The sequence below is a fragment of the Culex quinquefasciatus genome, chromosome 2, assembly GCF_015732765.1.
Source record: "Culex quinquefasciatus strain JHB chromosome 2, VPISU_Cqui_1.0_pri_paternal, whole genome shotgun sequence".
Lineage (NCBI taxonomy): Eukaryota > Metazoa > Arthropoda > Insecta > Diptera > Culicidae > Culex > Culex quinquefasciatus.
Window position 1 is genome coordinate 167,684,415 of NC_051862.1, and position 27,748 is coordinate 167,712,162.

The window sequence follows — 27,748 nt, forward strand, 5'->3', positions numbered from 1 at the left end:
GAGTGGAAAAGCTTTGAGAGATAAGAGAATCAATAGTTAGTAAAATTAAAATCAAATGTTGGATATTCAATAGAAGAATCAGTGAAGAATTGGAAATCAGAAGAGCAAAATAAAAATAGGAGATAGGTGGTAGCTGAGAATGAAGAGAAGAGAAACCCCGTTGTGCGATGTTTCAGGTACATCCACAGCAGTTGACTCAACATACTGCGAATCAAAACAATACCGTCTACAATCACAAATTACTTCCCTTTCCCACATTGTCGCGCCCCTTTCTTTTAGCCGTCTCGACTCTGACCCGCGGTGGTCAAAGGTTTACGATCCGTTTCCACAGGCCACCAGCTAGGTCATCATGAAAACCAAGCCAACGTGGAGGTAAGAAAATAGGACACTCGCAAGGAACCAGAGCTATACTGTTCTGATCAAGATAATTCGGATGATCTAACAGAACTACGGATGTAGTTAGTTACGCTCCTTCCAAGATGTTCCTTACGTGGACGTCAACCGAAGAGCACGCAACAAGGTCAGTGCCATTGCATGCTCTTAGGTATCAATCCTTGGCCTGCAAGAAAATCTTTGGACGTTCATCAAGATAAAAAATCCGAAGGGAGCATGGCTCTCCTCTCTCGCGCACGAAAGATCGGTAAAAGGAATCTAAAAAAAAATCATCGTCTTGATTATTCGGCGCAACATCTTTTTCCCTACTACACTTGTAAGTGTAACGTTACAAGCCGAAAAATGACCTGTTACATTTTGTAGAAGTGCAATGGGTGTAAACAAAGCGAAATTAATCATTTTAAGTGGTACTAACAAGGAAATTCACAAAAAATCATCAACAGATAGATTTTCTTGGAGAAGTTTGGGGGCGATCGTTTCTGCGTGATTTGGCTCCTCTCTCTTTCGCATGTGAAGATAGTTCGCAAGCGAAAATGATTTTTTGCGATTATTTAATCCCTGCATAATAATATCAGTTTGAAAAGGATAAGCTTAAATTTTAAGCAAACGCAGTAATTTATTTTTAGCCTAAAGCTCACCTTTTTTCATATGTTCATGATTCAAAATTCAAGCTTAAAACATATTTTAAATTTAAAATTAAAAAAAAATCATAATCAAATTCAAACGTTGAATTCAAGTGGTCCTCCTCAAAATTGACGATTTTCGCAAACACATTTTTTTATATCATATCTCCGGAACGTTTTAACCCATTTTGGCCCGTCATATTTCAAAAGAAAGGTGATTAGGTGGAATTTTAATAAACCATACTAAGACTTTTTTTAATTCATAGCTAAATAGACTTAACAATCAAAGGAAAACATTGTTTGCTGATTTGAAGATCTCTGATCCAAAAATCTCACAGCTGAAAATATTTTTCCATGATTTTCAGGATGTTTACGCAGGAAAGGAAAAAAAATATTAGGATTCGGTATGTTAATTGAACAAAAAGCACCATGCGTCTCCAGCAAAATGTGCTACGAAGTGATTTGGATGGAGAAGCATGGTATTTTAAGTTCGATTAAAATACCGAAATCTTACAATTCGCCAAACAAAAAAAAATCATCGTTGGCAAAACATTATATGTGGTTTACTCCTTATAATTGTTTTGTTAACTCAATTTGGCCAATACAAAAAGAGAATTCAATTAACAATTTTGGATTTATGGAAGTGAATTATTGGATTGAATTTGATTTCCGATTTGAAAAATATTTTTAAGACCACGCCAACAGATCGGAAAAGACGTAAAACCTTAGTAAAAATATGTAGTGATCATGTCTTGTGCATTTTCCATTTTGTGGTAATGTTTTGAGAGTAGGGCTTGAAATTTGAACAGTTAAGACTCGATTACACAAAGTCCTTGAGCAATTCTCTACGAAATCGGTCTTTTTTCTTCAGTTTTAATTTTTGTATTTTTTAATCCGGCTGAAACTTTTTTGGTGCCTTCGGTATGCCCAAAGAAGCCATTTTGCATCATTAGTTTGTCCATATAATTTTCCATACAAATTTGGCAGCTGTCCATACAAAATGATATGATGATACACGGTAAAAAAAATTGGTGATTTTTTATTTAACTTTTTATCACTAAAACTTGATTTGCAAAAAAACACTTTTTTTATTTTTTTTTTATTTTTTGATTTGTTTTAGAGGACATAAAATGCCAACTTTTTAGAAATTTCCAGGTTGTGCAAAAAATCATTGAGCGAGTTATGAATTTTTGAATCAATACCGATGTTTTCAAAAAATCGAAATATTGGTCGCAAAAATTTTTCAACTTCATTTTTCGATGTAAAATGAAATTTGCAATCAAAAAGTACTTCAGTGAAATTTTGATAAAGTGCACCGTTTTCAAGTTAAATCCATATTTAGGTGACTTTTTTGAAAATAGTCGTAGTTTTTCATTTTTTTAAATTAGTGCACATATTTGCACACTTTTGGAAAAAATATTTTCGAAAAGCTGAGAAAATTCTTTATATTTTGCTTCTTCGGACTCTGTTGATACGACCTTTATTTGCTGAGATATTGCAATGCAAAGGTTTAAAAACAGGAAAATTGATGTTTTCTAAGTCTCACCCAAACAACCCATCATTTTTTTATGTCGATATCTCAGCAACTAATGGTCCGATTTTCAATGTTAATATATGAAACATTTGTGAAATTTTCCGATCTTTTCGAAAACAATATTTTCAAAATTTTCGAACCAAGACTAACATTTCAAAAGGGCCAAACATTCAATATTACGCCCTTTTGAAATGTTAGTTTTAGTCTTTTTTTTAGCCATGTTTTTCGTCTTATTTTTACCCTATTTTTTTCAATTAAATTGTTGGTTTTATACAGAATCATATACTGAACATCAAATTCGAAGTCCCGGCACGTTCTCGCTCGAAAGATCGACAAGTCGTCAAGTCGAAGCATTTACGCTTGCGCGTTTTCTTTTTATTTTTTTCGTGTTCTTTTTGGCTTCTCATAATAGATCGACAAAGTGCAATAGCGATACATACAAGTTAATCATAGACTAACATTAAAGACTGAGTACCCTTTATATTTTTCTAATAATGTCAATCCAATATTTTTTCCTAATTGAATTTTAATACCTAGCGACCAAAAATGTTATTCGAGGTTTAGCCTTAAAATATTCGAAGCTTTTGGTCAAATTCTCACTGGGTGGTATAATTTTGTTTCTGAAAAATTAATTGCACCAATATATTTGTCGGAGTTTCATCATTTTGTAAGAAAGGCTCTATTTCACCTCTGGTGATATTAAATCGGGTTTTTGTGATCTTATTTTGAATATTTCCAAAGTTTTTTTGAAAAGGTCCAATAAACCAAATTTTTAATTTTAGCTTTTTGGGTGTTTTTAAATACCCCCTACTCAAGACGGTTCTAAAAACACCCAAAAAGCAAAATATTAAAATTTGGTTTATAGGACCTTTTCAAAAAAAAAAAATACTAGATTTGAGATCTAATATAATCTCAAAATGCTCTACTCAAGTGATCTGGGATCATGCAATCAAAAATTCATACAGTCCAGACTCGATTATCCGAAGGCCTTGGAAAAATTTTACTTCGGATAATCGAATCACGAAAAAAAATAAAACATAAACTACTCTGAAATGATTAAGAATTTTTAAATTCAAGATGGCGGCCAAAATGGCGGTGATGACATATGGAAAAATTGATTTTTATACTAAAATATTCAAATTTGACTAAAATGGGCCGCAGACTCGAATTTGATGGTAATGTTCATGATTCGATTATCCGAAGTCCCATACACACCTTCGAATAATCGAACATCGGATAACGATAACGGATAACGAAAGCGAAATAAAAATCCTGGTTCGACTGTCAAATTTGTTTCCAAATTAAATTGTGTAAATTTAAGCTTAGTTTTTGTGTACATGTGAAATTTAAATTGTGTATCCCAACAAAAATGACGATTCAACTCACACATCACAAAACACACACCAACTCAACACTCCGATGCCAAGAACCATAATAGAGAGAGCATCAACTTCTCTCGACAATCTTCTCTCGCTCAAACTCAACAAACCCAAACCCCAAACTGCATGTGTTTTGTGTTGATGTACGGCACGCAGACGGGGCGCATACATAGCTCTTACACTCTGGGGAGGAGAGCAGTTCTGTGACGAACCATGCTGCTTCCAGCCGGGTAATGCTTTCCTGTCTGCCTCATACACACACAGACACACGCATGTGTACGGAAATTTATGCAACACACTTTGTGGCTCTGGAAGATTGGGGAGAGGTGGGAGGAAATGCAAGCGAAGAATTGTCACTGCGAGATTCAATGAAAATTGTTTTTAATGTTTAACTTTTTTAAAATTAGGTAAAATATTTAAAGGAGTTTAATCGTTACATTTTTTTTGGGATTAATTACTTTAAATATTTTTGCAGACCTGACCTTCAAATTATGACACTTTTCCCACAGTGCAGAGTTTCTGCACTGTTGGGGAATCGAACATGTGCTGGAACATCCAGGAATACAAGCAGTTTAATGATGAGGCAAGTTTGCGTACAAGCTTTGGTACCTTGAGATGATACGTAGAGAAGGTATGAATGAATTTGTTTCATGGAGTAAATGAAGACGCATGGCACTCTAATTCTAAAATCTGATCTTTACAGCGATTTTAAAATTTGTACAGTTGACGATTTCAGAACTTTGTGGTAAAGTGTAAAGCATAACTTGAAAAAGATTTGAGACTCTACACTTATCACACAACTCAAGATTCAACAACAATGTATCATTCAAAGCCCAGTTCACTGTTTTGGTATCACCATGAATGGTCAATTCGTGCCACTCCCCACCAGGACCCCCGGTAGGAACTGGAAATTACTCAACCGTATACGACAGACCTCACATAACCATAAACTGAAGTCGACAACATCATCATCACGTCAGAAATCGGCTCAACCACGAAGAAGCATTCACAAACGCAAACGGGAAAGGGGCAACAGCATTAAATACAACAATTTAAAATGTATATTATTATTGATGCATGCTTCCCCAACCTCAACCTCCCCCCTTGTCCAGAGAAGTTGCACACGTTGTTGTTCAATCCAAAAACGCAAAAATTCCTGCATTCTGAAGTGAATGATTACACCGCCACAATCGGTCGTAATGCCTTTGCCTTGTGATGGTTTGGCGGAGGATGACGGTGACGATGACGGCATATAGCCAAGCAGCTCCCACATTATGGGTCTGCGTTGCTAACCCTTTGCTTATTTTTTTTTAATCCTGCTGTTTATGTTTTATGAATTACGAGTAAACCTTGCCTTAATCATTTCAAATATTTGTCAGAATACAGTCCAGACTCGATTATCCGAAATTTCGATTATCCAACTTTGATCATCCCGAAAATTTCATCTGTTCAATGAAAAAACCATTCGACACCCGTACAGTTGATATGCAATCAATAGTTTTCAAAAAATGAATGATTAGAAGAAAACCTATTTTTTGGCGTAGAAAAACTTTTTGCATCGAAAATTCGTTAAAATTCAACATTATTTTTAATTGACCCAAACATGCTAAAAATGATTCTCATCGCAGGAGAATGCATGTTAGATGGGTTTCAGTTTATTTTACTTAAATTTTCATAAAAAATTAATCCTTTTAGAAAAATAAGTATTTTTTCGCCCCTGATTTTTCAGCCCGACTTTCAAGGGAGAGGTGACAAAAACTTTGTATAAAATTTGTACCAGCCATTCCAAACATTTTTTTCTGAAAACTTCGGATAATCGACTGTTTTAAATCATGACTAAGGCTACCAACTGTACGGATTTTTTCCTTACCATACGGATTTTCGACCCTCTTCGCGGATTTGTAACAGGCCGGAATTTTTGTAGGGAATTTCACGCATAATACGGATTTGTATGGAATTTTAACAATTTTTGAACATTGAATTGCTTTTTTGATTTGGTCAAAGCTTTTGTTATTTAGACATTTTAATTTAACTGTGAGTTCGATTTGAAAAGGGAGAGTTTTCCGGGTTTTCTCAATTCAAACTTGATTTTTTATTTTTTTATTTTTTTTTTCTTTCATATGTTAATAGGATCTTTTGAAAAACACTCTAGAACTGCTCTTTTAGACATTCCTTACTAAATATATTTATCCATAAAAAGATCCAAAGGCTTTCTAAAACTTGTAAAAACCTTTGAACTAACAAATCTATAGTTTTTTTAAAAGTCCTATAAACTGTTGTCTTTCACATGTTAAAAAAAAATACTGGAAAAGTGTTCGTGAAAAAATTGAGAACGATATCCTTCGTAAAAGCAAACTAGACACTTACAAAAAAAAAAATTAAGACAATAATGATTTAATTTTGTGAAATTTGTTAGCTGTAAAAACGCCACAGTTTTATATTTGTAGTTCTCAAATTTATTTAAATTAATTTATCTAAATAATTCCTTGACAGTTTTTGTTATACAGTAGTTGTTCGCTAACTGGGTGTTGTTTAACTGATCTGCTTTTTAACTGGGCCGTAGCTCAGTTAAAAAGCAGACAAACGTCAAAAAACCAAAATGACCAAGGGGTTAATGGATGCAAAAATCATATTCAATAATCAAAAAACTTTTTTCGAACTTTTGTTTAATTTCAAGCAAGGGTTCTGATTTTCGGTTCAATGAACAGAAACCACTCACTCATCGCCTATCCATTCGTCGCCTATTAGAATAGGTACAACCCGCTAGCATTCACGAGCGAATGATACTCGCAAGCAGTCAGCGAGTGGCCCGAACTGTTCACTCAGCGAACAAATACATCGTGAAATTTTTTGCCTACTCCGTCGCTCGACGACACTCACACACTACCATGCTCAGTGAAGAGCCATTCTCACAAAACGCCAGCGTGGCAGTCTTTTTGTTTTCCCGCCCTCAGTTTGCCATCAATTTGATTTTTTCTTGATTGATGTTTCTTTGAATGGTGTCTATAATGTTTTGAAATCAAAATAAATGCACAATTTAATTGATAACATTGATTTTAGGCAACCCAAATCAATGAGTATAACGCAGCGCATCAGAGAAAAATGTTTTCAGTTCAGAGTGATCGGCGACGTTCGGCCTGCCTGAGCCGTTCGGAGACTGAGCCGATCAGAGAGAGAAGGAGTAGAAAGAGAGTGTTCGGGAGCGAATGGTTTCAAAGTGACAAACAGTAGGGATTCATCAGGGCAGTATCGCGTCGCCTGCTATTTGTGCTCGCGGATAGAGTGGTTGATTTTGAGCAATCAGGACCCTTGATTTCAAGTTACAATTAAAGAAAAATTAAAAATTAAGCATTGTAAATAAATTTGAGTAACTTTTATTTTATATTTCATCTGGAAAATATTATGCATCGGTGGTCACCTCGTTATTTTTTGTTCAGCTCAGTTAACACATTTGGTGACTGGGCTACGTTCTCAGCCCAGTTACCGAACAACTACTGTGCCATGGTGTCTTATCGGCAAAGTGTACGGATTTTTGTTAAGCAAGAGTTGGTAGCCTTAAATTCATGACCATAGTCGATATTTTGAATGTTTTTACTTATTTACTTTTTAAAAGTAAGCAACAATTTACATCTGAAAACGTTCTCATTAAAAAAACAATTTTGCTCCCTAATTTGTGTTTCTATACAATAGGAGCGGCCGTGGCTTACTGGTCACGGTGTTCGCTTTGTAAGCGAATGGTCCTGGGTTCGATTCCCATCTGCTCCCAATGAGAAAGTATAGGAAATATAAATCTTGAAAACTCTGAACATGAACGAAAAATCAAAGTCGCTCGAGTCGGGGTTCGATCCCCCGTCTTTTGGATTGGTAAGCAAAAATGCTAACCACTATGCCTTCGCGACTTGGTGAGCTATGACTGGAATTAGGAATACTGTTACTATCAACTATATACGCGCTGGGTCCTTGTCCATTTGACAAGGGTTCGGAAGTTCTAAATAACGTTTGAATCCGATTGGTCCAAACGTTCTTCAGGGCGGGGCTTGTCGATAAAGCTGAAGTACCTCGCGCTCGGCTAGCCAGCGTAGAAATGGGTCACCGAAGCTCGGCTGAGCTAACACCTTCCAAATGCCTATGCGAGTTATTTGCATGTATAGAATGTAGATCCAAAAATACATGGAAACAACTCAATTTGTAAGAAGCGACCGCGTGGTTCCGTTTGGTCGGTTGCACACACACACACACACACACTAATTTGTGTTTCTATACAAGTTCAATCAACTGCCCACAGCAAAATAAAATGGGGCATTCCATCTCCATCACACCCAAAAAGAGCATATTGAAAACATTTTCATCAAGTTTCGCATTTAAAAAAAAAACTATACGAAATACGTAATGGAGATCAAATCTTGAATAAAAATATGGCTTCAAATAGAAAATTGCACATCAGGTTACAAAAACACAAGAAATTTCAACCTGCTGATTTTGAAAAGGTTATTAAAAAATCCTTCTCATGACATGGCTCAAGATTTTTCAAAGGTAGGGTAATCAAGTTTTAGGAATTTTTATGATACAATCTACGTTTTTATGGAAATTATTGAAAAACACGCCTTTTAATGTTTAAATGAGACAAAAAAAAACTGAATCGCAAACTTAATTAGCTTAGATAAATTTGCAAAAGAAAAAGCAAAAAGTATCAAAAAATTGTTTAAACCTAATTAAATTAAAAATATAAAACCCCAAATTGCAAAATAGATGTAAGCTAACGAAAATATTTGTTTTTATTTTTTGCTACTTTTTCCGACCATCTGGGTTCTGGGAGAAATTTCAAACACCGAAAGTCATTCAAATTTAAGGTTGAAAAACTTGTAGTTTTTCTTTGGTGCTGGCACTTTTCTTGCACCGAACAAGCACAAAAATAACAAAAACTACCAGATTATTATCAACAACAGTTTTACAATACTTGTGATTGTTATATGTCTCGTTTTTCTGCCAAAATTATTTGAAATAGATACCGACCTTGTTCTTGCATGATCTTGTTGCTCGATTGGAACCCCGATTTGACAGTTCGATTGGAAACTGAGAGTGACATTTCGCCTCTTCATATAGGCTCTCTAGATTTTGCAACATTTTGTTTAGTAAAAAAAATATATTGTTAGCATTCATTATTTGAAATTTTTCGGGGTTGACAGAAACTTTAAATAAACTTTGCATTGGTCTAATCTGGAATCGTAACAAGTTACTGTTAAAAACACGACCAAACTTGAACTAAGAAAATACTTTTTCATCAAAACATTGACAAAATCACATAAAACCAATAAAGTCCTTGATTTTTTTTTTCCTAAAATTTACGAACTCTCCTTTGATGCATTTCAAAGATTCAAAATTGGATTAAATGCTTTTTTTTCGGCGATTTTTCAGATCAAGCCCGTCTAGAAAAACTAATGTTAAAGAAAAACTTCATCATCCCGGTACGAGAATCGAACTCACAACCTCTAGATTGGAAGTCCAGTACGCCGCTAGTCCATTTATAAAACTAAAAAATGCGCTTCTTAATATTCTTTCAATTTCTGCAACTGTTTAGCCATATATATATAATTTATTTGGTAACAAATCATTAGGACGTAACCTTTTCAAAAGTGTCCTAAATTTTCCCTTTTTATACGTTTTAAAATTTCGAATTTCAATGATTATTAGACCATTCAGTAATATTTTTGATGAGCCAAAAACTTTTTCTCCCATTCCTCATTCTCCATCTCCTGGCGCGAATGGTTCTGTTCAAAAATGCATTATTCAAAAGACCCCACCGCGACGACGACTCCACTAACTGCAGCCAGGCATCGTCATCGGTCTGCAGAACGATCGCAGAAACTGCAAAAAACGAACCCATCAAAACCCAATACCTACAGGAAGCAAATTTCGGCACACACAAATTGCATGCGATAGCGAAATGAGTCATTTGTATTCGCCATCAGAACACAGGCACACACACACAAACTCACAAACAACTCTGCAAATAAAATATTCATCAGGTTTTTCGAGTTGGGCCAAAAATTTGAATAAATTACACTCTGAAAATGAGCTATAAATTGGACCGCCGTCCACCGCCGGGGCTGCACTAATCTATTCCGGGTTAAACCCGCTAATTCAACCATTAAAATTAAAATCGTCGCCTATAATGGTCTCAAATCGTCCACGGACCATTATCGGCTTCGTTACCCTTCGCCCAACCCCGTCTGGCTAAAATTGCTGCCATTTTTTTCGCGTGTAGGTAGAACTTAATTCACGAACACATTCGCAAATAGCGGTTTTTGCCAAACAAAACAACTAGAAATGCATGCGAATTTGCGAACTTTTTCGGCTCGACATGTGTGGGGCCAACAAAAAAACGACGCAAAACAAAATCTCAAACCCAAACACCAACATAAACATACACTACACACCAAAACAACAACAAAACCCCAACCAACACATGGCTTAAACTGGTCGTCGGCGCGAGGGTGCAAAATAAAAATACGACGACGACGAGCCGAGCCGAGCATACTCACGCAGACGCATCAGACTGTCTGATTCGGGCGACGCGAACTGGAATAGAACGAGTTTCCATGACGAGTGGTGCACTCTGGTGCATGAGCATGGGAGAAGGACTAACCAACGCAACGGTTATAACATAATTAACCTCAGACATCGCGCGCGCAGATAAGATTGAACCGATTCGATTGGCACCGCGGCGCAGGAAGTCAAATGGTTATTGCTTAATTTTTATGGCTGTTGTTGGGGCAGAGCAGTTCCTTGGTTGAATTCGTAATTTTTAAATTAATTTGCGAAATTAAAGATTAAGGTTTTTTGCAGTGCGAGTTGTACATTTATCCAACGAGGTTTACCAAGTTGGATAAATACGCACGAGTGCAGAAAAAATCGAGATTTGCTTCGAGCTTCAACAATTTTTTTTGCGTGAAGCAACCATAAACAACTCGGGATTCATGCATGTTTGAATAGTATCAAGAACCCCACACAATTATAGCTTGATCAGAGATGGCTGATTACTTCAGTGTTCTGGAAGTAAGTAACCAAAATATTGGATAGGGAATGTATTTTAAATGCATTTCGGAAAGTGAACAATGTTCTGAACATCTATCACCGAATATAATTTCTATATAAATAAAAACCGAACATAATTTCAATATCAATTTTAAAACTGACAACGTAGTAGTAGTATACATAAAAACTTAACAACAAATTTAGATTTTCTTTTAAAAAAGGTCCTATTAGATATTGGGTTTCAAATGTTTATAGGGCCTTAAAAAACTCTAGAAAGTTATAAAAAATGTACTTGAAGCATGGCAGCACTCGTAATTTTAACTTTGGAAAAAATCAAACAATAAAAAAAAGCTCAAAACTACTATGTACAAACTACTACATAACATCACTGACGAACTGACGTGCTACCCCATATGTTTTTATGAGAAAATTCTGACCGCAAATTCTTCAGCGAACACCAACTCCATCTACCTCCAGGTTCGCTGAACTAATTCTCTCTCCCACACGTGTTTTCGATATGAGCAATTCTCTACGAAATCGGTCTTTTTATTAGAATTTTATTTTTTGTATTTTTCAATCCGACTGAAACTTTTTTGGTGCCTTCGGTATGCCCAAAGAAGCCATTTTGCATCATTAGTTTGTCCATTTTTGCGACCAATAATTCGATTTTTTGAAAAATCAGTATTGATTAAAAAATTCATAGCTCGGTCAAAGATTTTTTGCACAACCTGGAAATTTCTGAAAAGTTGGCATTTGATGTCCTCTAAAACATATCAAAAAATGAAAAAAAATAAAAAATAGTATTTTTTTTGCAAATCAAGTTTTAGTGACAAAAAGTTAAATAAAAAATCATCAAAAACATTTTACCGTGAATCATTTTTTTCAGTGTAGTCCATATCCATACCTACAACTTTGCCGAAGACACCAAATCGATCAAAAAATTCCTTCAAAAGATACAGATTTTTGAATTTTCATACATCATTTTTGTATGCTGCCAAATTTGTATGGAAAATTATATGGACAAACTAATGATGCAAAATGGCTTCTTTGGGCATACCAAAGGCACCAAAAAAGTTTCAGTCGGATTAAAAAAAAAATCGTATGACCGAAATCTGAGAGAACTGCTCATATTGCGACTATGATTCGACTTGTAATCTGCGTCGTTTCAAAAAAGTATGCGCTCAGAACGATTTTAGAGCGCGCTGTTCGTTTCGGCGAAAGCCTGTGTCAGTTTATGCTGACTTCAACAATACATTGCATGTAAACATTGCACAGTGGTCCAGATCGCAAAATTAGGTGGAAAATGGATTTTCCGTAAAATGAAGAAGTTTTGGAGCTTTGGTGTCTTCAGAAGAGTTGTTGCATATGGAAAGGGGCAACTTTTGGTTTGGTTGGAAATTAGGGTGATTCACGATTAGGATGATTTTGAAAATATAACTTTTCAGGATTTTTTTTGTCTTGTAGAAAGTTGTTGGGCTTGCCAATCCAAGCAACTTTGTCGAAGACACCAAAATTTTATCTCGTAATCTACGCCTTCTACGACTAAATTTATAGAAAGAGCATAAAGGTTATTTTAAAGGTAAAAAAGATGCAAATTTACAACTTAAATATCTCGAAAAGGCGCAAGCCAAATTTTAAGCGCCAGGTTGCATTTGAAAGAGGAGATCCATCACTACAAACGCTGAAAAAATCTCAGGGGTGTTTTTCTTTAAACTCGAGATATCGCCATTTGAAAAAGTTTAATTTTCAAGGGAAAACCTTATGGGACCACCCTAACGAATTTCGAAAATTGTCCAAATATATGTTTTTCCGTGTAATTTTGGCCGTAGAATCTAAATCTGTCGTCAGAATTGACCCAAATTGTCGAAAAATTGGTTTTTGGTCATATTTTGGGTTTAAATGATAATTTTACATAATTTTACGGTTGACAGATTGTTCCCTAGAAGGAAAAACGTCAAACAAGAAGAAGACAACTGCGGTCAAAAGTGGTTTGCTCGTGGCATGTCAGTTTGTCAGTGACTAATGACTAATTTCAAACATTGATTTTTTGTGCTTCGGTTTCAATAGTAAAAGGAAAAAATGATAAAAAACTGTATTAAAATTTTTAAAATTATGAATTTTTTTTTTTCAAGAAAATCTTTTTTTGAAAAAAAAACATCTAAATAGCGAAGAGCTAAAAAATTACATTTCAAACCGTTTGTTTTCAATTCAATTGATTTAAAATTTAAATCAACAAACCCAAAATTAGTAATTAGAATAGTAAAAGCAACCTTATATATGTTATTAACGGTGCACATCAACCAGAGCTTGTTGCACCTAAAACATTGTTACACACATTTTAGTATCTTCAAAACTACGGGAACTATCGACGTAATTTTTTATTCATCCTCTAAAGAACTGTTTACAAAATAATTTACAACTCAGTTTGACTATTTTCACAATCAAGATTTTGCAGGATTGGGTCCGTAGGTATGACAATTTTAGAATAAGAAAAAAAAAACAACTTCCTTGGATGATGTGCTCCGTCTTGTACAAACGAATTAGTGCACCTGAATTGAATGGTGAACAAAATATCTCAAAATTATTATTATTATTTTTTTTTTGGGAGGGTAATCCAGCCGCACATCGTTGATGTTGAAACCTCTAAACTGGGCCCTCGTCCTGTCACGTCCGTCAATAGTCTTGTCGTACATTACAACTAGAATCAGATCTGCCAATGAATTACCTACACAGAAAAAAATATGTAAATTTACACAGCACGTAATTACTGTTTCTTATGTAAACTCACTCAATGTAATGTTGAAATATGATGTAAAGAGTAAAAAGTCATGGAAATTGCTCCAATGTAAATCTAAATCTAATGTAAATCATGAATCTAATGGAAACGTTGAGCATGGAAACTCAAATCTGACGAATTTCTACCCGTGTTCGGCTTCCTGTAAATTCCTATTTAATGTAAATCATATATCCAATGTATTTCTGCCAAACGTTGACTTCAAACTACCCGAACTAAAAATAGTAATATTTGGTTCTCTTTCTATCGTTCTCATACTTCGCTGGCCCACTGCCTGAGCCTCGCCCAGAAGAAGTTGATGCTTTAGCCGCTCGTTTATAAAATGCGAAGATGGCTCAGTCGGCAGCGGGTAGCAGCAGTAACACCGAACATCCTACCCGTCGTCCGTTCGATTCAGTCCAGCTATTCCACTTGGCCGTCGACGAGAAAGCGTCCCCTACCTGTGAAACAACTTTTAAAATCCGAATTTCCTTTTGCTGCCCGTTTCACTCATTTAAAATAGAACATAGGCCACACCCTTTCCTACTGCAACCAAGTCGAGCTGCTCATTCCCATTGGCCAATCAGAATTAGTTGATTTGAACTAATGTAAATTCAAAACTAATGTAAATTCCAAAACTAATGTAAATTTTCAAAACTAATGTAAATTTCCAATGAATCTAATGTAAATTTCCAATAAACCTAATGTAAATATACATCATTTATCATGATACCTTGATGATAAATAATGTAAATTTACAGAAATATTTTTTTCTGTGTAGTACTTTTCGACCAAATAAACACTGACGCTGTATGGATCTGACAATAGAATAAATCTGGAGTTTTTTTTGAAAAGGACCAATAAACCAAATTTTCAGTTTTTGCTTTTTGGGTGTTTTTCAATACCCCTGACTCAAGGCGGTTCTAAAAACACCCAAAAAGCAAAAACTAGAAATTTTTTTTATTGGACCTTTTCAAAAAAAACTCCAGAAATGAACAAATGTGTTTTATTCGCAAGTCTAAAATGTTCAATTATTCATAAAAGTTCAAATATTCGTTTGCGGATAACTAACTTGAATTGAATACAAAACGGAAGCTTGAGCAATATTCTGCAAACTTCGATTTTAATTCCACATCGAATCAAATCATACTCCTTGCCAAACAAGCATCAAACCTATGAAACTCGTTATGACAAAGCACAGGGAAAATATCTCAAAATTATTTTAAAAAAAGAAAATAATTTTCAAACGAGTATGCTTGGAATCCGGACTATTCCCCTATTTTGGTTAATACTAAAGTTGTATAATGTTTTGAAATTTGCATTCTGTGCAATCATTAAATTGTAGATATTAAAAAAAATAAAACCTGTTTATTTCTTCGTTGTTGCTATTTTTTATGTATCCCTAAAACATAAACACCCGAAAAGCAAAAATATGCTGTTACAACATTTTTTTTGTGACTCGGTTGATCGGAAAATTAAATATTTCGGAATTTTTAGCTATTATTTAGTTCCACAGAGTGTGCTCCGAATGTAACCAGCTAATGTTAAAAGTATTTAATTATTCACTTTAATGTCAAATCATTTTGACCTGCGATTTCGCTATGAATTCAAAAAATGCCCTCCAGTTGTTTAACCACCTCAGAATCGTCGATTTCTGCTGAAATATTAAATCGCTCATAAACAATTCATAATTTGCCGCACAACGAGTTTTGAGTACCGCCCCTCGACAAACAAAAGTATTTCCCCAGCGGCATTCAAGAGTCAAAATGTAATACCGCCCTACTAACGGGACACGGGTTTGTCAAAAAAAAGACCAAAATTACACCCAGAGCCCCAGTAATCCTGAAAACTTTCGCATCATCAGAATCGTTCAAATTCCGGCATCTCCCTGTCACAGAGAGAGAGAGAGAGAAATATAAATTGAAAGGGAAAAGGATCCTTTCACTACACCGAGAGCAGTGCAGAGTTAAATGAACCCTAGCAAAAGTGTAAACATCAGCAGAACCGTGTTCAGGACCCACTTCCGTCCCGTGCCCTTCTCGCGCTTCCTCTGATGACGTCGGTTGGTCCCTCCGAGGCAAGTTGAAGCATGTACAGCATAATTGCGTTCTCGTTGATGGAAATATGTAACAAGTTTTTTTTCTTTTCGCTCTTTTTCTTGCACTCAAGAAGGTACATAACTGGAAGCGCAGAATTGTGTAACTCTCGCTTTCAGCTTTTACAACAGCGCAGAAGTAGCAGATCTTCCCCACCACGCGACACAGGCCATCATCCAAGCAAGAGGAATGGGAAGTACCTACTCCCAGAAGGAGATAAGCATCGCTGCAGAAACAGCAGCAGGAGCGAGAGCGTGTGTACCTGATCGTATCCACCTAGCAGGGTGGAATTTGTAGCTAGAACTTCAAACTGCAAGCAGGGTTTATGACGATTGCACACGCTCCATACAACAAATATATGTTTGTTAGAAAATGTGTCCCTTTAATAGTACATGTTTTTTTCTCTGTGAAATTCTCTGTTAACAGAAATATTTTGTAAAAAAAAATATTAAATATTTTTCTATTTTGAAAAAAAATATGTTTCGATTTATGCCATGCCCTTTTCAGAAAATGATAAATCCATTTTCGATTGCAACATTACATAGCAAAACAAAGTAGTAATCCAGCTGCGTGTAAAAGGTTTGGGTGTGAAATAAATGTTGCATTATTTTATGAAATTCTATGTAAAATTACACCCTGAAATATGTAGCCCTTCAGTATGGGAAACCTACTTGACCGAAATGTCAATATGCGTCATATATGCGTTCATCCTTTCCATTCTTCATTGGTCTGATGGCCGAGCGGGCTAAAGCGTCAGTCCTTACTGATGGTGCTGGGTTTGAATCCTATCGGTCGAAACTTTTTTTTGTGTTTGCAAAAAATGTACATGCTGTGTGTAATATTAAGTGTATTTTTTTACGAAGCTGATATGCATGCTTTTGCATGCAATTTTACCATCGGATATTTTGCAGTGTAGTTTTGCATCTAAAAATAAAACATGAAATTTTCATGAACGTACTATTTTTATTTTCGAAAAATCATATACCTTTTTGCCTTCCTCACCTCAATGAGGAAAGGCTATAAAATCACTCGAAAAATGAACTTTTTTATTCGACCTCGTAGACCCACCTTCGCGTATACCTATCGACTCAGAATCAAATTCTAAACAAATGTCTGTGCGTGTCTATGTCTGTAAGTCCGTTCACCGAAAAACATGCACACGATTATCTCCGGACTGGCTGAACCGATTTGAACCGTTTTGGTCTCATTCGATCCATCTTGGGGTTCCACAAGACCCTAGTTAATATTATGAAGTTTAGAAAAGTACTTCAAAAGTTATGCTAAAAGAACGATTGGGCTGTAGTTTGAAATATTGTAAAAAGGGCGGTTTTTGTAAGAAGTGTTTTTTATACACTTTTTTTAGGCCAGATCTCAAATATTTTGATGAAAAAGTTGTCCGGAACTGTCATGTGACCCATCGTTGGATAGGTAATCAAAAGACCTTTCCAACAAGCCTAAAAGATTGAAGATTTGACAACCCTATCAATAGCTATAAGTTTATTCTTTTTTTGAGGCCGGATCTCAGATATTTTGATAAAAATATGCGAGGAAGGCACCAACCAGGATTAAGTAACGTTTTCTTTAAAATTTCATAATTCCGGTACCGTAAACCGGGTTGACATTGGCGGAATTTAAATTTATTTTTGGAACATTTTTCAACTTGTAAGGTTTGTCTCAAGTCAATATCAAGCTTATTATAGGCTTATGGAGTAGGCAAAACAAGCAACGTGGACTTTTTTTTGATATTTAAATTGAATTCGGTGGTGTTTGTGATAGACATAGTTTTTTGTTTTAAAATCAGTATGCAAATTTTATTTTTACATCAACTGTACTATTATTAAAATTGTCACTATATTTTTTTAGAAAAAAAAAACATTATTTTTTAATTAGTTAACTAAATTGACAAGCATTTTTACAAAATACATACACCCAACCGGCGGTCGCATGATTTTGATGCATGGCAGCATGAAAGTATATCAGAATCTGCATGAAAACTGTCCTCATGCATTTTTTGCGATATAGGGGTATGACATTTTTGCCCGTTACCGACAATTATCGACATTACCGACGGCAGTTTGATTGTATTGCAGAAAAAAAAACCTTATCAGAACGAGGATTGAACTATCAACTTCTAGGTTGCTGATCCGACACGCTACCACCGCGCCATGAATCTGATGAATGGTGAGGGACAGAGCGCGAACATAATGTTCTCTCTAGATTGTTGCTCGGGGACGCGCCAGCATTCTATGTGTTGGTGAGAACTGCAGATCGCTGACGTGTTTACACGCGGGCAAAAATGATCTATGGGCTTGCTGCAAAAAATGTAATAAAATATAACATTTTCTGCAGCAAATTCACTGTTGCAGATTTTGAGGTATATTTTTCGTTTGGGTGTATAAATTTAAGGTAAAATTTATGAAAAAAATAGATTTTTGTTTTAATTTTCTTTTTTAAATTTGTCTAGTTTTGTTTGTAAAAATACAGATTTAAATTGCATTTTAAACTGAATTCGAAGCACGAATAAAAAGTTTTCACATTTCATATGAAATTTGTTCTACTGCCAATGCCCATAAAATTGCAGTTTTTTTCAAATTGCGTTTAAAAAAACATAAAATATGTTATTGAGAAACAACTGTTATCTTCTTCTATAAAATATAAATAAACATTTTCGTGATTACAGTTAACAAATATTTACAAAAATTCAAAATTCTATGAAAATTTATTCTTGAAGTACTAAGAACACTTCTCTACCACGGACATTAAGATTCCATACCATTCCGTGCGTAATTAATGTTAGGGCAGCGACATAAACTTTGAAAAATATTTGCAACTGCATGGAAAGTAATAATCTACCACCTTGTGAAGAAAACTTTTCATAAGAAAAAAAAATAGAAACGTAAAGTTTGCTTTTTATGTTAATTCTAAGGTTAAATAAGGGCAATGCAAATATTTTTCAAAGTAAAAACATTGAAAGATGTTTGCAACAGCTTTATATTAATTATTTAAATTATTAAAACGGTTCAACCTCATTAATCCTACGTTCAGAATAATTGAAAAATTAATATCAAGTGCTCTCCAGCAAATGGTACAAGAAAGATAAAAATGACAAGATGTTGCACAAAGCAAAAAAGAAATCCCGCAAGTCTCCCCGCAGCAGCACCAGTGGCAATTTCACAAGAAAACGGAAAGAACGGTACATTGCGAGGACATGTTTATTTATCATCCTTGTACTTCCTTTCCACGTCTGTCCAACTTGTCTGGTTATAATTATTTATGTGAAGTTTACATATAGAATTATTTAGCTTTAAACTTAAATTCCAGGTTAAAAATAAAAATTTGCGTTGAATGAATAGCTGCGAAATTTTAAAGTACAATTTTAATTTACAAAACTTTAAATAAAAAAAAACTTAAGTACTCTTTTTATAAAATTTATTAAAAATAAAAACAGATAAAATACCAAGCTTCTCCACCAATCGTTAGAACTATTTCATACAACAAACACAAACACATCCAAAAAAGCCTCCCACTGGAGAATATTCCGCAATCTCCAGGAACCGACTCCGCCTGGCCAACCCACATCCACACACACACACGCCGCTGAAATAAACAAACGCTTGTGTGTAGGGGTCGTCTCGCGCGCAAAATGTTGTTGACCTTGCGCCTGTGTTGCTGCGCCTGTGTGCAAAGTGCAATGAATCCTCCAGATTATTGATTTACCCCTCGAAACGAGAAGGAAAAAGGAGAAAAAATAAATTTCAATGTCTGGCCAGGGCAGCAGCAGACACGCAATATTATTATATCCATCCTGGTCTCACATAAGCACTGTTCGTGAACTCAACGCGTTTCAGCTGTGTTTGTGAATTTTGTTAGAACGAACGAACGAAAGATGGGAGAGCGAACTCTTCGACATGCGAGAATTTGCGTTTTGAGTCGCGAAATTAGCGGATGAGAGAAGAGACCCAATTCTAGAGACTATTTTTTGTTTGGTTCGGAACAAAAATATAATAGCTTCAGCTTTACATGTGTTATGGTTTAGGCGACATAGGATTCAATGTAAATAGACCTTTAGAATTCGAGTGCTGCACCTGTTCTGCGGCGTAAACACTTTTTTCCGGGAACGTTTTGTTGTGATTTAGAAGGGATACAATTTTACAATTAGATTTATTCTGTTGAAATTGGTTGCAAGATGCTTGGTGCATGAATTAGAATCATTTAAACAATATCTAAATGATAGGCTTCAGTTTTTGATTCATACAACTAACAAATAATTTCCAAAATTTTAAGTCGAAAAGTCCACAATTCTTCCAAATCTGGAGTTTTTTTTAAAGTCCAATAAACCAAATTTCCAGTTTTTGCTTTGTTGATGTTTTTGAACGGCCTTGATTCAGGGGTATTAAAAAACACCCAAAAAGCAAAAACTGAAAATTTGGTTTATTGGACCATTCCAAATAAAACTCCAGAAATATTCTTCTCGAATTTGTCGAAGCCTAAAATTTTGAATATTTTTAATTTCCGTAGTAACAGTTCAGTAGGGCGAATCTGCGTTTGTAAATAAGCAGTCTATCACTTTTGCTCAAGTGACAGTTCACGTCAAGTAAGAGGAGGATAGACTGCATGTTTACATACGCAGATTCGCTCTATTGGATTGTTACTACGGATATATTTGCTTATAAAGAATACCGGACATTGTGTTTGAAAAGGCCAAAGAATAAAACGTAAATATTCATTTCCAGAGTTTTTTAAAGGTTCTGCAAACCACATTTTTATTTTTTTGCTTTTCGAATAATTTTAGAACCGCTGCCTCTTACAGATCTGAAGCAACATTTGAAAAGGGCGCATAAGCCTTTTCAAAGCTAGGACTATTTTGCAAATTCGGGAAAAAACAGGTTAATATTTAAAAAAAAACGCAGTGTTTAAAGGAAGCTGTGAAGGTCAGCTGTTGTTTAACATGTCGAGTTTTGTGAAAAAGTTATCTATTGTCTTGGAATTTGCAATATAGTTCCAGCTGTCAAAATGCTTATCCGCCCTTCTCTCGTGTTGCTCTAGAGATGTTAGCGTAAAAGTGAACAATACTTGAAATAAAAAATATTGTTGCAACGTTTTCAGAAAATAAACTTAATATTTTTTAACAAAACACTCAAAAATTGCAATGCAAAAACTACTTGTAAAATTTTATTTTGACAGATGGGAGACGTGAAAATTTTTGTGTTTCAAACGACCTTACGTTTTTTGTCAATAAATATTCATTTTGATTTTGATACCCTGACTCAAGGCGGTTTAAAAGCAAAACTGGAAATTTGGTTTATTGACCTTTATCAGAAATGTTTCGCAATTTTTACATACAATTTCGATTTTGGGATTTTTTCACGTTTAAAACCATGATTCTAAATTTATCAAATATTGTGTTGTATTGCAAAAATTTAAAGTATTTATCTCCATCCCTGCTTTCAAAGTTGGCTTAAAAAATCAGGAGGCAATTTTTTTTCGATTTCAATGGAAATTGAACTGCAATTATCAGAAATCAATTTCAAATGCATTCCCCTGCGTTTAGAATCATTTTTAGCATGTTTGGGTTGACTTAAAAATCTTTTGAGTTTTTGAAAATTATCGATGTTTATCATCGCAAAATGTTTTTTTTAATTATTATTTTTTTTTCGTCGAATACATTTTTTTGAAAACTAATGATTGAAAAACAACAGTTGTTCAGTTTCATTGTAAGGCTCAGCTAGCTACCAAAGGTTGGATCAACAATGTCTAAAACAGTAAATTGTGTAGAATTTTCTGTGCTTTTAGAATATTTTTTTCAGTATAGACACTAAAAAAACCAATTTTGTTGAATAATTAAACCTAAAACTGTGATGGGATCATCCATAAAACACGTGGACACTTTGGGGGGGAGGGGGGGATGGAGGGGTGTTTAGCGATTGTCCACGCTCCATACAAAAAAGTTTCAAATCATAGTTGAAAAGTACTCAAAAACTCTATAAGATTATAAAAAAAATATGAAATTGTGAATAGGGGGATGGCGTCGCTATTTTTAGACCACGTTTTCCACTTTTTCTCCATCGAAACCGACTACTTTATCGACTTCATTTTACTGGACGAGATAGGACGCCGTCTATTTTCAGATGATGACTCAGCGCTTTTCCACTCTTGCACTTAAAAAAAACAGATGGCAGCACGATGTAACGCCACGTCCCTATGGCACTTTCTGTCTAGTAAAACAAATCTAAACATAGAAACATTTAGTGTAAAAAAAGTTATTTTATTTTATTTTATAAGATTGTTACTAGGTCCGGGACCGTGGTGTAGGGATAATCCCCTAATGGGTTCGATCCCAGACGGTCCTGGTGGCATTTTTCGAGACGCGATTTGTCTGACCACGCCTTCCGTCGGACGGGTAAGTAAATGTTGGTCCAGTCTAACCTAGAGGGTTAGATCGTTAGCTCAATGCAGGTGTAGGAGTCGTCTCCCTGGGTCCCGCCTCAGTGGATTCGCTGGACTAACTAACTGTTAGTATTTCCATCTGAATAGTCCTCATCACAACCTACAATTTTGCCGAAGACACCAATCGATCAGAAAATCCCTTCTCAAGATTTTTGAATATATTTATAACACTTTTCTACAGCCCCTAAATTTGTATGGAGACTTGTATGATGATACAAATTGGCTTATTTGGACATAAGGAATCGATGCAGAAAGTATCATAAAAATAAATTAAAACACACAATAATTTAAATTTTGCATGATTCTATAGAGAACTTCTCCGCTTAAATTTGTCAACAAATCAAAACAGTGTCAAAAAGTTTTTGGTTTCGATACAACAGCTGAACTCAAATAACCTTTTTACACTCAGTTTTGTGATATATGAAACTTTTTAGCACTGTAATTTTTTATTTTCACTGTAGAAAGGTCGAAATAGTAATTATTTTCATAACTGATTTGCAAAATAGTAGTCTTCAAAACAAGAGGCAAAACTGTAGCACGAGACGTACATTTATTCAACGAGATTCACTGAGTTCGATAAATATGATAAGTGCTAAAAAAACAAATTTTGCATCGAATTGCATACATCAGTTTTTGCATTTCTGGAAAACACCCTTTGAATGGAATTTTAAGTCAAACGTCCATATTCACCGTTCGAAATTAAAACGTTATTGAAAGAATTACAAAAAAAGTACACCTTTTCAGCACCCATTTCAGTTCTGAATAGTAGAACTTTGTAGCCCTTGTATCAAAAAGTGTTACTTTTTTAATTGTCAATTTCTCCGTATCAATCGTATTTTGATTGTACTCTGCTCTGCTGTTCACCACACAGCCGCACAACCTTTTTTGACTCAGCCAAATATCCCGTATTTCCGCACGGCGAATCTAAACCCCCCTCGAAAACAGAAAAAAAACACATTGCCCCCTTTCGCCGCTTACCTGGGAATCGTAACACACTTGGTGTTGCAGTTCTGCGTCGTAATGGCCCGCTCCAGCTCCTCCAGGGCGCCGGACTTTTTCAGCTTCTTGACGAGGCTTTTGACCGCCTTCTCGCACCATTTGCCCTCGACGGAATCATCGGACGAGGCCTTCTTCCAGCCGAGCAGACGCTTCACGATCGGCGGACTAAACGGAGCATCTCGGGGATGGACCACCGGATCGCAATACCTCCGGACTTGGCTGGCACGACACTCAACAATCAAGCGCGGACAGACCGCAGAAAATCGATTATTTCACTAACTCTGGAACACCACCGCGGCGTACCGTTCGTTCTTCGGCGGTGCACCACACACAGAGAGAGGCAGAATCTGCTGCGTGACTGACGGCCACCGGAGGGGGGAGGGAACCGCGGCGGCGGGCACTAGTGGCAACGACTAACCAACACTGATGCGCGGGGCCACGGCCGTCGTCACACACGCCACAAGGAAAAGATAACAAAAAGTCGCACCGAATCGCGGATTTTTTCGGACCTTTCAGCCCAAAACTCGACGTCCGTAAGCGCGACCTCAAGAACCGCGAACCGGATAACTAACGACTGTGGCCACCACTGACTACCGGGCGGGCACAGACACAGCGGATTCGCGAGGGTCGACGCGAAAATTTCACAATTTCGGACACGGCCGACACACCGACAGCAAAAAACAGGAAGGAAATTTGCCAAATATGTACGCGAGACTTGGACTTGGACTGCTGCTGATGGTCTGCTCTGCTTTGCTTTCCTTTGGTTCCTTGGGCCAAGGGGATGGCATCGAAGGTGGTAACTTAAGATGTAGTCTAAGGAAGGCCAGAAAAAGCAGAAAAGATCACTGAAAAAATTAAACCATGCAACAACAAAACAATTCAATATACCATAAAGATTCAAAAGAACAATCTTGCCCTAGGACAGCTGGAACTAGTTATAAAAACATTTAAAAACCCAATTGATAACCATTTCATTCATCGTGAAACAATAACCATAGGTCCCATTCATAAACACCCATACTGAATTGGACGACCAGACGTCTATCGTCTATTAGCTCGGGATTGCACAAATACGAACAAGTTGGGAGCAGAAAGAAATGTCAGACGATTGAAGTCATAGTCGGGCAATGTAACTTGAAACGATGAGGTAGGTATATTATTGTAGAAGAAAAAAAATAAAAGCAAAAAAGAATAAAAGTGAATAAAACAAATAAAAAGTTTATGAAACTAAAAAACAAATAATTTCTAACAAAAGGTTTTTTTTCCAAAATCTTTAAACTTTTCAATGGATTTTGCTCAACGATTGCATATTCAATTCTCAAACACAAATTTAATACAACATTTTTTTTTTTAAATTCAATAAATTATAATTACCTATAACAAAAACCATGCCAACTTCAAAAGACCGGAGTTTAAAAAAGAACCGCGGTTCTTTTTTGTGAGCCACGGTTCGTTTTTTTTTTTTGCCCACTTCTAATAGAAACAATGGATAATCGTAACAATTTTTTTTTTATTTTGTTATCGCGTCTAGCCTTCATTCTAAAATTAGATTACAGAAAATTACGAGATGTAAAATTAAAATTACTTCTTTATTAGACTTTTTATTTTATAAAATGTGTTTTGCCTTTCTTACAAAGGAAAGGTATAGGTTTTTCATTGTTAAATATTGATTTGCCTTGTGTTTTTCTGTTACATTTTTTTCATATTTTAAAGCCCCTTTGAAAGTTTTCAACAAGACCTGCAAAACGGAACAGCCTCGGGCCCATCACCATCACCAGATTATGAGAAAATAAGATAAAGCTGTAGTAAGCACATCTTTATTCAATGTTAAATATTCACAATTATGCGAAACGCGTAAAATTCGTGAATTCGTGAAAAAATACTTAAATTGGGTCAGTACTGAAAGCCCGACGTTAATTTTTATCTACAACGGTAAAAAACACGATCAAAAACCATTTCGGATCACTCTTTTTCATTTTAATGCAAAAACTATAAATAAATTGACAAGACAACATTTTATTGATGGATCAACTATGATCCCCTTGGAACGAACTGTCAAGTAGAACCGCGAGGTTAATTTTTCAAAATTGATTTAAAAATCAATTTTAAACTCTTTGTGGTCGTACAAAGGGTCATTGTACTCAGAAAAATAAGCTTTATCGCTGTAAACAATGATATCAGCAATTAGTTTTATACAAAAAACGCCTGTTAAATGTAAATTTGTTAAAGGGAATTGTTTGTACATCACGATTTGATAGCCAAAAAGTTAACTACAGTTTTGATACTGGTGAAAAAGTGCTGATTGTAACGTCTTATGTTAAATCAACAAAAACTTTAAATAAAAATGTTACCAGCCTTTTCATAAGTTATTGGGTAGTGCCACCAGTTTTACCAAAAAAAAAAACATAAAATTTAAGAGCATTTGCATGGAGATGGTGATTTTAGCGGGTTGCAGACTGGATTTCGTCATGTACTTATGTTGATTGAGGCGAAACTCGAAGCTAAGAGACGATATTTAACTTAGCAAAATATGCGTCCAGTTTCAATTTCAGTTGAAAAAGCTTTTAATAAGCTGTAATTGAATGTAAAAGTGCTGAAATGGCAACATTAGAGACACGCTGGAATTAGATGCTGTTCTCTAGATTCGGATTAATGCCGTTGTAAATATATCTCAAAATTTATGTCAAAAAATCAGGGGGCAAACAATTTTTTTCAGAAAACTCAAAAAAATCATTAAAATGAAAATAACTTTGCGAAAAAATCGTCAATCTTTTGGAAACTAATAATTGCAAAACAACCTGGACAGGTGTTTAAACATTTTTTCATTCAAAAGTTCAAGAAAGAGAGCACAGTGGCATCGATTTGTCGTTGAATTTACAAAAATAATAATATTTTTTGGTTATTATGGGAAAATGATTCTTATGACCATACGAGATACCATAGTTTTGGAAATTTTCATTTTTGGGTGACCCATCTGGCCTTTATGATGCACAAAGCATTATAATCAAAATTTCAAAGTTATAAATATAATTATTTTTTTTTTTTTTTTCTTAAATTGTCTGATCTTTCAATACAAATAATTTCAAAATATTAAAATTTGCCCTAAAATATGAAATAAAGAAAATTATCTATTTGTAGACCTTTTTAAAAGTTACGCTTGATTTTAAAACTTTTAAATTATTTTTATTGAAAAGATCATTAGATCGATTGTGATGAAATTAAAACAATAACTTAAACGAACTAAACCGGCGGTATGCCTTCCGATCAACGATGATAAAAGAAGGACTTTTTTCATAAAATTATTTTTATTAGGTCCTTTTCGGTGCTGGGACCTGGTTAGGACCGAGTCGGCTTTCGTAATTACATTTGACTTAATAATTACAGAGGATCTTGTGTGTAAATGTTAGTGGGAGGGGAGCCGATTACCCGCGGCCTACTCGGGGTTAGTAGGGAAGGGATTGATGTAAAGACAAGGCGTAGGAAGGGAAGGGGGATTGTGTAGGGGTCTTGGTTGGCTCTGCTGGCCTTTGCTTTTGTCCTCAGCCGCAACTCAGTGTCCAGCTGCTGGGGCGATCTTGCTTTGCTTCCGGTGCAAACCAGAAACGAGGGCTTTGTGTGAAGGCGAGTTATACTAACTGAAGGAAAACTAACTGGAGGAAAACTAACTGAAGAAAAACTAAATGGATATTTTGGAATCTAAGAGGAACTGATGAAGAAGGACTTATGAAAAATAAAATATCAAATAAAAAAGAGTAACCGCGAGCTCCCGCGCTCACAATCGAATCTTAACAGCGATACAACTAAAATGGAAGAGATGATAATGCAAAAACTGGTCTGGGCGTCCCCGTGGCCAGCGCACTAATGCTCTATACTAAATGTCTGCGTGTCTTTCTGATAAATGATTGTACATATAGAAATAAATTTTCTACCGTGAAAGTTTTACACATTATTTGGAAAATTTATGCACAATTTACCTGACGCCGTGCCTTCTGATCAACGATGATATAGGAAGGGCTTTTAAAATCAAATAACAATTAATGTAATCTTTATTAAAGCACAAAAAAAAACACTTATCACTGTAACAATGACGCTCGAAACACGGCTGGTTATTCTAAGGCTTGATTGTTAAGGCACTTTACACTTCCCCATCCACCCCGGGATTCGAACTAACAACCTTTTTTGTGCCTTAACAATCAAGCCTTCGGGCAGCTAGTTTCGAATAGGAATCTCGCAATCGAGAACGCCAAGGCAATGCTGTAGAGCGAATAATTTGATTTTTTATTTGTTTACGTGAAGGTGAGTCTAGGAGGTCAAATTGAAAGGGTGATTTTTCGAATGACTGTCTTGCCTTTCCTCAGTATGGTAAGGAGGGCAAAATATGAAACAATTTATACGTGTAGCTGGACTGGAGACATGTTTGGGAGTTTCTTTTAAGTTCAAACAGTAAGCATTTCCGGAAGCCAGCAACA

General features: G+C 35.5%; 1 protein-coding gene across 1 annotated transcript in view; it reads right to left on the reverse strand.

Moving 5' to 3' along the window:
• The window catches only part of LOC6036390 (mothers against decapentaplegic homolog 3), a gene marked incomplete at its 5' end in the record, with an annotated part of 35,799 nt that extends 12,248 nt beyond the window's left edge, over positions 1 to 23,551 (reverse strand). Inside the window, one exon of the mRNA XM_038253582.1 lies at positions 23,259 to 23,551. Coding sequence (XP_038109510.1) covers positions 23,259 to 23,551 — 293 coding nt within the window. The remainder of the gene's footprint in view (positions 1 to 23,258) is intronic.
• Between the last annotated feature and the right edge of the window lie 4,197 nt (positions 23,552 to 27,748).